The 16,581-nt window shown below is 44.2% G+C and overlaps 1 protein-coding gene across 1 annotated transcript in view; it reads right to left on the bottom strand.

Moving 5' to 3' along the window:
* Positions 1-11,094, bottom strand: part of endog (endonuclease G) — a 60,853-nt gene extending 49,759 nt beyond the window's left edge. Inside the window, exons 1-2 of the mRNA XM_083644468.1 lie at positions 10,790-11,094; positions 3,756-3,943 (exon numbers count right to left, since the gene is read on the bottom strand). Of these exons, the coding sequence (XP_083500594.1) occupies positions 3,756-3,943; positions 10,790-10,948 (347 nt within the window). The 5' untranslated portion in view covers positions 10,949-11,094. The remainder of the gene's footprint in view (positions 1-3,755; positions 3,944-10,789) is intronic.
* Between the last annotated feature and the right edge of the window lie 5,487 nt (positions 11,095-16,581).

Below are 16,581 nucleotides of genomic sequence, written 5' to 3'. Positions count from 1 at the left end.
GCTATCGGCCAATCACATCACAGCAACAGGTAAACATGGACGCTGTCGACCAATCACATCAATTACATCATCAGGTCATCGATAGTGCCAAAGTCACACCCTCTTTCGGGTTAGCAGTGTTGTGCAAGTTCACACTTCACAAGAGCTAGCTCAAAGTTCTATTCGCACAGATGAAAATGAACTAGTTCACGTTCATAGTTCATGACCATACAGTAGGTGAGAGTAGGAACAAAGAGCTGTGCCTTCTGGCTCAGCTATCTACGCCATTTCTAAACATGCAGTGAATGTTTATTTTAAAATATATATATATATATAAAATAAATCATCAATAACAATTCAGGGACATTATTACTGTTATTTCAGTGAATAAAAACGAATAAATAACAAATACAAATAATTTATTAGGGGGAAAATTATTTTCTTTTCCATTTCTTCTTGGGCCTTCACTGAATACCTAGAAGGCCCAGACGGTTCCCCTCTGCCATCAATACTGTTTATCTGGAGGAATGTGTACATGTTGTGAAGAGCATTGCTATTGCTTTGTTCTGCCAAATCATTTTATGTTCAAAGAAAATAATAAAAATCATTGCAGTACTTTTTGGAGTAATTATTGCACATAGGTGGTGGGATGGTTACATAACAGATTTGAACTATAATAGTGTTAATCAGAGTGGATATTTGTCATCCATTGTGGTGTTAATATTTTACACTGATAAGAGTTTGCTTGGTAACACTGTCCTAGTGTTTATAGTCATCCATTGTGGTGTTAACTCATTCATGGCCAAATACGTCTTTAACGTCTTATCAGGAATGTGCCTCCCCGCCAAATACGTGTTTGACGTGTTTTTGTTTTTATTCATGTTTAGCGTAGTTCAAAGACTTCCCCAGCCTGTGACATGGTATCAGGTCCCTGGCCTCAAAGATAAGCCGACAACACGTGAACAAACAACTACGCAGCTGTTGTTTTGAAATGGGGGAGGAGGAAGAACAGAAAACTGAGAAACGCTGCCTGTTGCAGAGAGGAGAAACGGCATTGAAACGCCCCTCGGCGTGCTGCGCTGGTCGCCTTGCTGCAGGGCAGCGAACCTGGATGAGTTGTTCGCGGTAGTCAAACCCGTGACCAACATGATCGATCCGGTTCCAGCGCCTGGTCCCAAACCCAAGCCGGACCGGTTCCTGTGTCCCAGGCGGAACGAGAGGAGGAGGAGGACAACGAGGAAACCACAGCAAAAGACAGGAGCCATTTTTCACAGCGCATTTGCGCCGTGCATCAAAGACCCGCCGGGATTACATTGAAAGTGACTATAGGCTCTTTCAAACACAGATCACGCAAAATTGTAGTTCGGTTAGCCCGTAAAGCTTGGCAGCCTCGCCACACATTTTGTTACGATGCAGAGGCAGAGGAGGCTAGACGCTGATCTCATACCAGTTTGGTGTTCTCCTCCTATGCTAATTTGCGGGGAGATCAATAGTGTACCCTGGGAAGGAGGTGCGATCCAGCAGCAGCTGTGGACAGAAGTCTCTCTCTCTCTCTGTGTGTGTGTGTGTGTGTGTGTGTGTGTGTTGATGTTACTCTACTGCTGTGTCTGCTAAATGACGAAATGTAATGTAATGTAAAGAGACACACATGGGCCCCGCGCAGACACACACATTCACACTGAGTAAACTGTATTGTTGAATGTAAAAAAAGCACTTCATGTATATATATATATATATATATATATATATTTTTTTTTTGTCATTTGTGTCATAACGAATAATATTTACATGTCTGATGTCAATACAGTTCAAAATAAAAGAATTGAGAGCGAGTTCTGCCTGAGATTGTGTCCTTTACAAAAATGCCTTTTTCTCCCATTTCTCGTCTCAGAGAGACCTTTTTGGTGAAAACAGGGTGTATATAAATGGCTATAAGTAGAGTACAGAACTAAACTGCTAAAAGCTCACTTTTTTTCAGAGACGTACATCTTCATTTTGAGGTATTGCAAATCACTTTGGTGCTAATAGATAATTTACTGTGGGTCTTGAATGATGACCAACAATTATGAACATCTTTGGCCTGAGCTAAATATTGGCAGTCCTAAACTGGCCATGAATGAGTTAATACTTTACACTGTCAGTGTTAATAAAAGTAACACTTTTAAAAGTGGTAATTTAACACTTTCACAGTGGTTCCTATATAAACACAGAGAGAGTGTTAATATGAACTCTGAGGGTGTTAAATAAGAGATTTCAAATTTGCTGTGCATTACAACATTTAAAACAGTTGCAAACGGCTGCGTTCAGTTCACCGTTCACCAAAATATGACAGACCTAGCACTAAATTTATTTACCTTGCCTCTGAGGCGCTGGTGCCACATGGCCGCAGGAGCGCGGCGTGCAGTCAATAATGACATTCAACCGCTCAACTCTGAGCTCCCCCTGCTGGTTGGGTGCCATTGATGACTGCACATGGTGCCCTCGCGCCCGTGGAGCACCGGCGCCTCGGAGGTACCTCGGAGGCAAGGCAAAGCATTTTAGTGCTAGGTCTGTGAGCTCATTCAATTAAAGGTGCTCTTTTAGTGCATTTATCACTGCGCGAAAGACCCCAGAATCCAGAGATGTTTCTGCAAGAATCAGGCACATATCCGCAGATTCTTTGTATATACTTCATGTCAGGTCAAATACTGAGCCATATTTGCCTCATATAGTATAATGTGTCCAGATACATCTAATGTTGACAACACATTCAATAAAATATGCGAATATGCCCTCATGCCATATATTGGAAATGTGTGGACTCAGTATTTAGGCTATAATATGAACAAATATGTTGCATATAATAATTTTTTGTCATTGAAGAAAATGTGGTGGAATATGGTGTACACATACATCACAAACTGATATTTTGACTCTAAAATTTAACTGATTCATGTGCAGAGCATATCAAGGGTATGATTTGTTGGTATGGGTGTGCTCTGTGTCTGGGGAAATACTAACTCAGTATTTGTGGTGGTCAAATACATGTCCAGGTACATCATGTGTTTATCCCACAATATCCAAATATGACCTTATGACAAATATAAAGATATATGTTCTCAGTATTTTACAACCAATTCTGCTGCATATTAGCAGTACTTTCCTTTATTTTGGTGGAATCGAGCACAGCTACATGTACTATATGTGATATTTTCAATTTGATATTCAACTGATTTATAGCCAAAACAAAGGTGTTTCGACACTTGTCAAATACTGCCGTTTGGTCAGGGCCCTGGAATTGGAATAAAAGACGCATATAACCAGGGAACAAAATCTTTGTCCCGAACTTGCACAGTTTTTGCTGCTATTATTGCCGTACTGCCACATGTCACCATGCTTTCTAAACCAGTTCACCTGAGCCACTGTATGTTTGTTGTTGGTAAACAGTGAACAGTAAACAGTGTTTACTAACGTGCTCCTGATATGAAATCTCCTCTGTTCTGTGATCGGAGAGTTTCCAACACAGATATCATCATATATGGGATATGATTTGAAAAATATGGGCAAAAACATCTCTGGATTCTGGGGTGTTTTGCGCAGTGCATGCTCATGCAGTATACGAACCAAGGGATTTCATCCACCATTCATTCTTCCATAGGCATTTCGTAAAATGTTTAATTTTTTTTTTTTAACTTGTCAAACCAAGCGATTCAGCTATATTTGGAGAGACCATAGAACATTTCACTAGGACTAAAACAAAAAAGGAGGGGATCACTGTTTTTTTCTTAGTCTCCTACCTGTCGTCTTCCTTGAAGTCGCAGTACTTCCGGTGGGAGGGGCCGGTCAGGGTGGCGGGGCTTAGCTGCTCGATGACCCAGGCTGCCGTGCGTGTGCGCGGGTCGTAGGAAGTGATGTAAGACTCTCTGGTCTTGATGTTGGCCAATGAGGGGAATCCGTACTTCATCACCGCTCCTGCAGGGGGCGCCTTAGAGAGCAAGGCAGCATGTTAGCTAGCAGGCATGACGCATGACGCATGTGTAAACTAACATCCATGACACGTAGGGCTGGGCGATATGACGAAAATACAGTATATTGTTTTCACGATAGAAAATGTCATCGTTTCATATGATGCTCTATCGTTTATATCGTTGCAAATCACACTCTTTACGGCAATATTGTCCATCATTTGGACGACACTGCTTTTGTCATTGTTTTTTTTTACTCACGTCCACACACGCACCAGACTCTGTCGACCCCTTGCATCCCTTTATGAGTGGGGCACAAATCAGCCAGTGAGTAAAGAGCAGGGAGAATTACACCCACTCCTTCCGCCTAGCACCTACCCAGGCATTTGCGCTGTGTTATGCTGTGTTTGATCCATATTTGCATCTGTCCTTGTAACGTTAAACCTGGGCCCTTTCTCAATACCAAGAATGCGTTCTTGTTATAGGGGAGAACGTTCTTGCTAGTCGTTCTTAGAAGAATGAACTCGCTAGGTCACAAGCACACATAACGCTGTTGGCAGTTTGAGACGATGCGTTCTTGAGGGTATTGCGCAATACCAGCGCAGGGGTACAGCAGTACTACACAAATAAAAAGCTCAGCTGATGTAGATGCAGCCAATTGTGCTCTGGAGCCATTTTTCGCCATGAATGTTCGTAAAGTGGCAAATATTGAAACCTACTACCCTGCTTGTAGGCATCAAAAGTCAGAAATTAATTTAGTGATTAAATGAAACTTTAAATTGTAAAAAAAAGTTCCCGGAGCTTATCGCATCTTCTCTGCTGCGTTCTGCCTCCGCTTTCCTCCGGGGGGCAGGCCAGGAGCAGTGGTCGTTTTTTCTTTCCAGCGCCCGGGGACCAACTTCGGATGTTGTCGTTAGGGGTGCACCGATCACGTTTTTTGCCACCGATCACCGATCACCGATTGCCGATCGGCTATGGGAAATATCTGACCAACCGATCATCGACCGATCACCGATTACCGATCACCGATCACCGATATATAAACTCCTCAAAGAAAGTTTGGAAACGTTATTTTAGGTCAATTATCTCTCCCCTTTAATAATACCAATTGGCATTGTATTTTATATCGTTGGAAAGCCTGATTAGTGATAGGGCTTTTTTTTATTAAAAAAAAAAAAAACAAAAAAAACAAAAAACAAAATTATATCAAAAAATGGCCGATCGCCGATCGCATATTTGAGGTCAAAATCGGCCGATACAGATTGCTTGCCGATCGATCGGTGCACCCCTAGTTGTCGTCACTGGTCGGATGACAATGACGATCTTCTTCATGTTTTTAGTGGGGGGATTATGTATGGAGGAACCCCCTGGGGAACACAGGGAGAACATGCAAACTCCACACAGAAAGGCCCTTTCAACGAGATAACCCACCTGGGCAGTAGGCACTGAAGATATGGGGGGGGGGGGGGACACAACCCCTGCGCCCACAGCGTCCCAGGCGAGAATCGAACTCAGGACCTTCTAGCTGTGAGGCGACAGCGCTATCGACTGCACCACCGTACCCCCCTAGGGCTAGCAGGGTCACACAGGAGGTTAATGAGAGTACAGAGAATGCTCAAGAGCCAACTGTACAAAATCAAAGGGTGCTAGGTGAAAGTGCACCAAGTGACAGCTAAAACACACTTTCTGGGTATTGATTTCAACCAGTCTGATGGATGTGTAAAGATGTCACAGGGAAAGTATGTTAACAAGATACTGGAGCGGTTCAACATGCAAAACTGTAGACCCAGAGAAACGCCCTGTGATCAGAAACTAGACTACACTGAGGATGCAGTGAAAATGGATGATGTCAGGATGTATAGAGAGGTGGTAGGCAGTCTTATATACCTGACTACTTGCACAAGGCCAGATTTAAGTTTTGTGGTAAGCAAACTGTCACAATATTTTGCTGAGCCTACAGAGGAACAGTGGGTCACTGTGAAACACGTACTAAGATACCTCAGAGGCACGACAGAAAAAGAGAAAAATGAGAGTGAGAAGCTAGGCCTACTAGCCTACAGTGATGCCAACTGGGCAGCCGACACCACCGGCAGGCGTAGTACCACAGGATACTGTGTAAGCCTCAGTAACAACAGCTCTTTAGTTTCATGGAAGACTAGGAAACAGCCTACAGTAGCGCTCTCTACTTGTGAGGGCAACCATACAAGAGTGTATATACTGTATCTAGAGCAGCTGCTGGAAGGTATTGATGGCTACAAATTAGGGCTGTCAAACGATTAATTTTCTTAATCGCAATTCTTTTTGCGATTAACTAGTTAATCGCGATTAATCACATCTTTGTATCGCATGTTTAAAATGACATTATTTTGCATTTCAAAGCATTTTTAATTAGATATTAATAATTCTTACCAGTGTGCCGTGATTGGGAATCAAATGAATGCGAATAAATGTACTTTGTGATCTTGAATTTTAGATTGATTTTCAATTCAATAGAAGTGCAATGTAGACAGGAGGTAACAATGAGGCCATTTACAGATTGCCATCAGATTGTGTTTTATCACTTGAAATGCCAGGTGTAAACACCTCCAAAACGCATTGAAGAAGGATTGCAATCTGATCGGCCAAACCACCTCCGGGAGTGGTCAGGGATGCATTGTGTACACATTGAACACAAGTGTAAATGCAATGTGTCCTCTCAATCTGGATACAGCAACTTTATGCGGATTGAGAGGACACCCATTTCTGCAATCTGATTGCAATCTGATTGCAATCAGATTGCAGAAAATGCATGTTAACGCCAGGTGTAAATGGAATCAGGCTGAAGTGATAAAATACAATCTGATTGCAATCTGATCACAGGAAACGTATGTTAGCGCCAGGTGTAAATAGCCTCACTGTCTACCAAATTTATCTTGAATAGAAAATAAATGCACAATTGTAAACAGTGCAGTATACGCTCCAGAACCTAAAAACTTTGGCACTTCCATGTGAATAATGGCTCGGTATTGGAAACTGTGTATTGATAACGTGTATATCGCGTGAAGCCATTGGAGCCGACCTCCCAGTGGTTAGAGGACTCGCGCTAGCTAGCTGGCTGCTAGCTGGCCGCTAGCGTCTCTGGTATGCTTAGCTTTTAGGTGATAGCTCAAACTCGATGTACTTCGGTGATATTTTAATTCCGTTGTACACAAGGTGCAAACTACTGTTGACTTGTCCACTGTGCCATTTGGGGAGTTTTTTAAAGTAAAACGAGCTATTTAGAAGTGTATTGCTGTCTTTCTCTTCCATGCCTGCACAGGCAGGAGACAGGAAAACGCTGCAAATGGCTTGACTACAAGTACGGGTGCGACGAAGGGACAAAATAGCGGCATGCGATTAACGCGATTAAAAAGAATAACACGTTATGGTCGGCCCTTAATCGCATCGCGATTAACGCGTTAACGCTGACAGCCCTACTACAAATACACAATTTGTATGAAGATAATCAGGGTACAATCACCCTAGCCAAAAACCCTAGTGTAAGCCGACAGCGGTGTAAACACGTGGACATAAAATACCACTTTATATGGTGGCAGATATCATGACAAAACCTGTAACTAAGTTAAAACTGAATAAGTTTGCAGGAAACCTGTTTGGAGTGTAAAATGTTTGAAGAGGTCCACATTGTTTTGTTTGTTTAATTTTGAAGGACAGCAACCTGAGTTCAAGTGGGGGTGTTAGGAGTCAATGTTTACATGTGTGTCCTCAGTTGGTATACACATTGTGTCATGCTGTACTGTCCTGTACATAAGTTCACTCTGGGTGCAGTATTGTGAATGAGCCACTGTGAGGCGCTAAAGCGCTAGGTGTGGACGTATGCTTGCGTCATCACTATAGCCGTTTTCCCACATGCGTACCGGAAAATTACCTGTAAGTCAATATCGGACATTTCCCTTCACACCTCTCCTCTGGCATGTGGGAATCTATCAGCGAAATTGCCTGTATGTGGGGGGGGCGGGGGGGGCGCTGCAGAGCGGGTGGGGAGTGACGTGTCGGCAAAACTCCGAATGGTGAAATAAGTTTGCTTGTTTATCCGTTCACCTGCATCGCGTTGAAGCACTTTTTACAGACTGGCTTCATTTGATGTGTCCGGGCTTGCCTTGGCTGTCGGCAACGTTGCTTAGTCCCTGTCGGGCTGTGACTGAAGGAGGAGGACGGACTGTGGCCAGAGAGCGAGCAGAGAGGAGAGGGGAAAATCAGCACACACACACATGAAGCTGACATAGGCTACTGCTCTTATTATCACAAGATCATTTCGCCAGTTTGCTTTAATGTGCGCTAATGATTAGATTATGCCCGCTGGAACATTAAGCAACGTGTGTACACCTCGCCCATGAGTGTCGCGCAGAATATGAAGATAGACTAAACCGGGGACAGATCATGACAGTGTTATGTACCTCTGCGCTGCTGCGTGAGACTAGAGCCGTCTGGAAGCGAGAGAGACCAGGAGGGAATTTATTCTGGTCTGGTCCGACCCGCACGCAAGATCACCCGGTGGCGAAAACCACTGGAAGCGCGTTTGCGACTGGCAATAGTCCTTTGGTGGTACGCAACACCAGGGGAATATCGAACAATCAGCTGTGTATTTGGTGTTGGACTGTCTACTACTGTGTGCATTGCAACCTGGTCCACGAAGTCACAGCCCACTGATAGCGGAAAATGACTGGACCCCTTTCTCACCTGTCTGTCTATCGCGGCATACCGCTCTTCTGACTAGCTCAAAACTGGTGAAATGGCCGCGACGACGGGGTCGCGCTTATACCGGCACGGCGCCTTTCCCACATGCAGCCATTTGACCACGTTCCGGTCATTTTGCGGTACAAAGCGCATGTGGGAAAAGGGCTTCTGAGTCAGAGAGGTGTGCCCACCTTACATGTGTTCCACAGTGTGTTCCTGTCTGTCGAACCGAGCAGAACGAAGTGTGAACAGTGAAGCTAAATAAATAAGCCGTGAGGCTAAAGAGAAAAGAGTCTCCAGAGTTATAATTCCGTCAGGTGGTTTTCTCCGGGTGCAACGCGGGAGAGTTGGTTGTGCATCTGCCTTCTTTAACGCCACAGTCACGTGACATTTTTTGCCACAGAAGTGAGTTCCCCATTAATTTTCTCCATAGACATTTCGATAAATCCTTATAGCCTAGTTGTACGAGTTGTACAGCTGGAACCAAGCCAACCCATGACATACTGAATCGTGAGAGGTGAGTGACCATAAAACATTCGGTTTGGCAAAAAAAAAAAAAAAATCGTTTCCCCCCCTGCTTTTTTTTTTTTTTTTTGCACCCAACTGAATGTTTTATGGTCACTCACGATTCAGTAGGCTATGTCACGGGTTGTCTTGGTTCCAATCCAGCCTTAAAACTATGGAGAAATGCCTATGGAGAAAATGAATGGGGCAGGAAACGTCACGAAAAGTCACGTGACTGTTCAGCTCTATTTATCCTGCTACCACCATTTCCAAACTCCCAGCATTCAGACAGCAAAGAAATTGATGGAAGTGCTGTTACTAACAGCAGTTACAGAGCCTTTTAGCTTTATCCAATAATTTAGAGCTAGTTTTGCACATCGCAGCCTCAGTGGAGCCTGACCCGATTCATATTACGAGCGTGCAGTCAGCAGGAATTTCACTTCCGGCAGCAGGAATTTCACTTCCGGTTTAGTTTTTTTTTGCCTTCAAAACAAAAGCATGATAAAGTTCGATTTTTACAATAAAAAATTAGGTAGAAATGTACCTATGATGACACTGTCATCATGACACCCAACATAATTAACATAAGAACACTAAGATGAAGCTCTAGTTTAATGTTTGAATGAAAATAGACCAGCATAACAAATACAAAGGAGACTGTGTAAGCTACAGAAAACTCCTGCTGACCACTTCACGCTGGTCAATAGCTGCCTCACCTGATTTGCCTCTCGGAAGACATCAATAGGAGAGATTATCAAGTATGCGTGCCCCATTAATATGCACAATGGATGATGTGGTTATGTGAAAAGTAGGCACTTCTGCTCATGGGCTTGTGAAATGTCTGCCCATATCAATGAGGCAGACACCACACACATTACAACAGAACAGTAAAATGAGCCCATTTTTGAAATATTGTTAAAAAATGCAAATGTTAATGCGTTGGGGAACTCTCAGTGCAGTTATGTGCATCAGTAGTCCCTCTATCATCATGTAAAATGTGTTTTTTTAAATATCAACAAGAGTGAATTTTACAAATATTTGGGTTAGAGGGACTTCTGATGTAGGCCTACATGATAGACGGTTTTCACCAGAGAGCAACCCCACAGCACTTCCTTTTTCTCAGCATTTGGCAAACTGCAGAAATATTCACTCGACATTGTTACTTTTGTTTTCGCCGCTCAGCTGTATAGACGGTTTTCACGGAATGGTCAGTCCTGCACTTGAATGTTTTTTTTTCTTTTATGTCCATAGCAAACACTGCAACAGGAAGTGAGCGGGGGTTCAATTTAGAATGTTTTTGTTGTCAAGTTAAAACCGTCTATAGGCTGTAAAATGTGTTTTTTCAACAAGAGTGAATTTTACATATATTTGATTTAGAGTGTAGTTTGTATGGGTATTTATTCAATTTGTGTATTTTATCGATTTTTGATGACAGCTTTTATTCTGAAAAATCCTGACCGGAAGTCAGAAATTCCCCCCACGCACGCACGCACGCACGCACGCACGCACGCACGCACGCACGCACGCACGCACGCACGCACGCACACACACACACACACACACACACACACACACACACACACACACACACACACACACACACACACACACACACACACACACACACACACACACACAGCTCTCACCGTCAGCTGGGAGGCGTGCACTGTCGGCACCGGCAGCACGGGCACGCGCCCCAGCAGCCCGAGGCGCTTGCCAGGCACGTGCCGCTCGCTCACGAGGGAAGCTCCGAGGCACGCGCCCGCCGCCAGGCACGCGCCCGCGCCCAGCAGCAACCGCTGCATTCTGTTAAGGTCAATATGATGTCACGTGGCTAAAGGCTAAAGATAAACCAAGCAGGCTAACTGAGAGGCTGAATACCTGCTAATCATTCAAATTCAATCTGCCGCAGCTAAAGCTAAGCTAAGCTAAACCAAGCTGAATGTTTACAGTGACGTTCCCTCCACATGAGGCAGAGGACTGTTGTGGAGCAGCTGTTCATGGCGCATGGTGATGACATCACTAAACTAGTTCTCCCTCCCATCTTTATTGACAACAGAAATCACACAGAAACAAAGCAGTCATGACAGACTGAGCTGCATCAGAGCCATATGGAGACTTTTTGACAAACAACACAAATAGCTTAGATGTTGACATCCCAGCGAGCACAAAACGTTTTTTCAACGTTGATTTTTAGTTGAAATCTGGGTGATATTGGGTTTGAACGTCTAAGACCTAATTTCACCCTCTTTTCAACCGGCTAAAATGCGGTTACAACGTCAACGTGTAAAAAAACACAATTTGGTGCATCATATTGTTAAAACATTTGTTGTAGCTTGGAATAGAGGCAATATTGATAGTGTGTGAATTGGCATTTGTCCATTTTATTGTGTAACTGAGAGTTGAAATCTGGTCTATACGAAAACTACATTTCAACGCATTTTATGTCACATGAAATATCATAAATATGGGACTATATAGGCTATGTGGTGCCAGCAAAAAGCTTCCAGGACACAACTATGGTTAATAGTTTAGCGCAATACTATAAAATAATGAATTCAGTTCCTGCAGCAACGCAGTAACGCAAGTACTTACTTGCTAGCTATACTAACCGTGACTGACTAGACTAGACCAAAGCAAGTCTGCACCGGTCTGCACCAAGTGCGGAACGAGGTGCTCTGGGCACGCTATGTTATTGTACAGACTGTATACGAGGCTCTGTGTACCTCCTCAGTCTCTGGTGTTAAATGAAGTTAACCTCTGAAGCCATAGGCTACAGCCTATAGACAACACACACACACACAACATAATTTTAGTCTGTTACATTAATATAATAGTCTCGTACACACATCACATAAAATAACTTGTCCTCCGATGTCGACAATCATGTAGTCTACAAGTTGTGTGCGAGATAGAGTATATATGTGCCCAGCTCTCTACAAAGTATAAGAAAATATATAGCTCAGCGCGTAGAGCGGACTGGCTTGAATGTGGGAAAGCGGGGGTTCGAATCCCGTGTGCGCTGCTGAATTTTTTATTTAATTTCCTGGTGAAATATGGTCTAAATCTGAACGTTCAATAAACGTCTGCAAATAGTGGGTGAAAAAACTTTCACTTTCAAACCTTCCTTGCACGTTTTTTCAACGTTGACCCTAAACGTTTTTTAAACGTCTTTTCAACCGAAAAATGCTCGCTGGGATGTTTTAATGTAGCTACTGTTTGGTTTCATTTTCAAATACTAGGCTATAAATAAAGGTTTACAATGGCTACTGTTCTGTTTCTAATTTTGTCCCACTGATGATGTCATCATGATGTCATTAGGGGGCACACACACAAGGAGGCATTGTGACATCACTGATGATGTCATCAGTGAAATCATAAGACTGATGACGGGAAATGAAGCCCTCTTTCCCGGGAATCCCGGTAAATTGATTTTTTTTTGTGTTTTACGTTTTTTATGCATCAAGGAGAAATATAGGCTACCTATTAATTCCCAACCTGACCGTTATTAGGCTATATAGTGCCATTAGGGTTTATATAGCCTAATTCACCAATCGCCTGGATTGGTGTACAGTATGAATAAATCCTGTAGTAACCATTTTCTTAGAGAGTTGTGGAAACTGTGGAAGGAATGGAGCCGTAAACGCATCGATCAGCCCGTTTTCACGCTCTTTTACGCACAACATCAATGCTGTCTGATATCTGGCAGGCACTGTGTGCTTTTGGATATGGGCTGCTGCGCTGCGCTCTGGTGGCTGCACCGCTCGTCTTCCGGCCGTGCCCAGTCGTGATCTCCATACCCTCTGTGCACGGACATCGCCTACAACCAGGCCATCTCCACCTCTGTGCACAGACATCGCCTACAACCAGACCATCATGCCCAACCTGGGGCACACGAACTGAGGACGCACGGCTGGGCTGATTGTCATTTTCACCGCTGGTGAAGTTTGCACGGTGCTCGATCGCCGTCTCGTAGGCTTCTGCATTAACGGTCATGGCACAATCCCCTCAAGCAAGTCAGAAGTGTAGAAAAGAAAAGAAACATTGTGGGCTTTGTGTTTATTAATTAGGCTAGGTGCAATAAGCTTTCAGTGTGTTCCACCGGCGCACAGCGCACAAAGGTGCATGGCCAAAACACGCCGAAATAAAATCAGAAATGAATTCCACTCTGCAAAGGAGATCACATTTCAAATTACTGGCTGTAGCATTGTTGTCAGAGAGTAGCTTATTTAATCTTAAAATCTTGAAATTGTCTGAAATAGTCCAATGCTTCAAACTCACCTTTGTGCATGGTTACGCATCACGTCCACTCTATCTGCAAATCATGCTGGAGCTAGTTGGTTCATTATCCTATCAATGTCAGTTGAAGCCTATAGGTCGGTGGTTCTCAACATGAGGTCCGGGGACCACCATATGGGCCATTGAGGAGGCTCCAGGGGGTCCCCAGCAAATTAATAATTAAAGATCATTATCACAGTTACAATAGCCTAAGTTAACACAATTAGACAATGTAGATTAGAAGAATGACTGTTCTGAATCATAGTTCTCTCTCTACCTACAATAGGCGTAGGCTATAGAGGTAGACTGGTCATGGACTTCTGGACAAAATCATATTGCCTTTTATTGCATAACAAATATTCTCATAGCCTATTTGGGTCAGAGACACAAAGTCATCAAATGGGGGTCCATGGCCCGAGGCTACTAAACTAATTTAGCGATCCTTGATATGAAAAAGGTTGAGAATCACCACCCTATAGGCCTAAACACAAAGGTGATCAATTAAAGAAATAGACCAGCAAGGCTTCACTTAAGGCAAATTATTTCAGATAACCTTTGTTGTTGTTGTTTTTTTACCATTAAGCTATTAATGTCAGTTGTAGGCTTATAGACCCAAAGACAATCAATTAAGTAGCCTAAAACTGATCAAGGGCATTTTCATTCAGTCACTTGTTTAGAACATCAGTCTACATTAAAGGCTACTGCTACTACTACAACTTTAAGCCACTGAGGTGGTTGCATAGACGGTGACCTAGTTGACGCGCCGGCCAACAGCAGTGTCTGTGAAATAAATACGATTCGGACTGCAGCGGCTGCGGCCCAAGGGTTCTTGTGTAGGCCCAGGGGGAGCCAGCCAGGGACGGGACATATAGAGAGTGTGTCGTGCTGCAGCCTGCATAGCTCCCATATACTGCAGTCGGATGTCCTGCTACCGCCCGACTGAATCCAAGTGATCAGCTGTATGCTGTTGTTCACGTCGTCCAGCGAAGCCGTTTCCCGGGGAGTTGGACGGCATCCAAAGCGTAGACCCCGGGGAGGGTCGCACCCAAGCGGGCGAGTTAAGTTTACTTTGAAATAATATATGAAATTGTAAGTTACTGTGTCTATTTTCTTATGTGTGCATTTAGGCCTATTTGTAGCTTTTAATAAGGGTGGCGGGGGGAAAACAGATTGGAGGGGTAATTAAGCCTACAGAGGGGACATTCCCATTTCACTTTGAATCCAGTAATGGTCATATTGCAGTGTTTGAGTGCTTACTTTGGTTGATGATTTGCAGTGCCCCCTGTAGAGGGTGATTAGCGTGCCGTGTTGAGTGGTGTGCCCTAAACTAGTGTGTAGCCCTGTGTTGGCTGTGTGCAGTGGTCCTACAATTGAATGGAAGCCCTGGTGTAGCTGGTCGCCTCTAACTGTCTGTATCTCTCAATCTCCTTTTATATTCATGCATCCGATTTGCCTATAATTGTGATTGTAATAAAGATTGTTATATTTTGTACTACAATCTGTGCATTTCATTATTTGAAGGTTCTGGCTATAGCAAGCTTTCTGCTAACATTGACGGGGGTATGGTGGCGCAGTCGGTAGCGCTGTCGCCTCACAGCTAGAAGGTCCTGAGTTCGATTCTCGCTGGGGGCGCTGGGGTTGTGTTCCCCCCCATATCTTCAGTGCCTACTGCCCAGGTGGGCTATCTCGTCGAAAGGGCCTTTCTGTGTGGAGTTTGCATGTTCTCCCCGTGCTCCCAGGGGGTTCCTCCGTACATAACCCCCCCACTAAAAACATGCAGAAGATCGTCATCGTCATCCGACCAGTGACGACAACATCCGAAGTTGGTCCCCGGGCGCTGGAAAGAAAAAAGCGACCACTGCTCCTGGCCTGCCCCATTACATTACATTACATCATTTGGCAGGCGCTTTAATCCAAAGCGACTTACAATAACACATTTTTGTCAGCAATAGAGCGATCAACTATGCAACACAGTCTATGACAACTACATCTGAAGGAATAGTGGTAAAGTTAAAGGGACACTCCGACGGTATTCAACCAGTTTTGTATGTGTACTATGTAAATATTGTTAACACATGGACACATGTTAGCTTGCCTCTATTTTGCCTCCGCTGAGATGCTGCATTCTCAATATGGCAAAATGAGTGGACCGCTGACGTTAGAGGTCCACGGACAAACTACAGTCTCTTGAGAGTTGAGAACCCAGGATGGGCCGCGCGCGCTTCAGGGAGCGGGGACGAGCGCCGCCGAGACGAGCTGACAGACAGGAGGAGTTGCTGCTCAGCTAACGCCATTGTTACTTAGCTTCCAGCTAATGCCATTGTTACTTAGCTTCGTCAGTTAGTGCTTCCAGACAGAAAATGGCATCCCAAAACATCACGATGGATAACATTATGAACGATGAGGGGTTCTTGAGTTACTTGGCTGAATCGGATATACAGCCCTTCCTTTACGAGCCAGAGTATACAGCCGAAGAGATGCAGCAGAGAGAGGCCAAGGCTGCCGCCGCCAGAGCCGTGCGAGACACCGAGGAAGCCGGGGAGCCTCCAGGATCCGAGCGCCCAAGGGCAAACAGTGACTGGTGGTGCCTTTGCACAAAATGTCCTCCCATGCCAACAGAAACTGAATCAATGTGCTGCGCCAAGTTTAATCGTGGGCAGTTTTTGTTGGATGCTGTCTCAGAGGCGAACCCAGGGGCAGACCATGTGTGTGTCACCATGCATGAAAGTTTCAATCCCCATTTGGACAGAGGTGTATTGGGGACCTTTTTCAGAATACCGAAGATAAATTTGAGGAGACGGCCAAAACCAGCAGGTCCAAGGGGGCAGATGACCATAGAGTGAGTAACTTTATTTTTGTCACCTAACGCTATATTTTGGCCAACAAAGTAATAACATTAGCCACCCTGACATTATTGGTTTAGCTCAACTGTTTCAGTGACCATCACTGTTTTGTTTACAGTAGCCTAATGTTAGCTGTTCGTAGTAGCTTCCAGATGAATAACCACATTTCATGTATTTTGCTCTCTGCAGACAATATCGTCTGGCGGCGTATCGGTTCTTTGTGGAATGGGTCCTTCAAGGAGAGCGACTCGGCAAAGGAAATCGCATCGTACTGCCTGCGTGTGTGATTCATCGTATCAAAGAGAAATACCCTTCCC

Source organism: Poromitra crassiceps (genome assembly GCF_964638095.1).
Source record: "Poromitra crassiceps genome assembly, chromosome: 10".
Classification (NCBI taxonomy): Eukaryota; Metazoa; Chordata; class Actinopteri; order Beryciformes; family Melamphaidae; genus Poromitra; species Poromitra crassiceps.
Note: the sequence above shows the minus strand (reverse complement) of the source record. Positions and strands in the feature narration are given on the sequence as shown.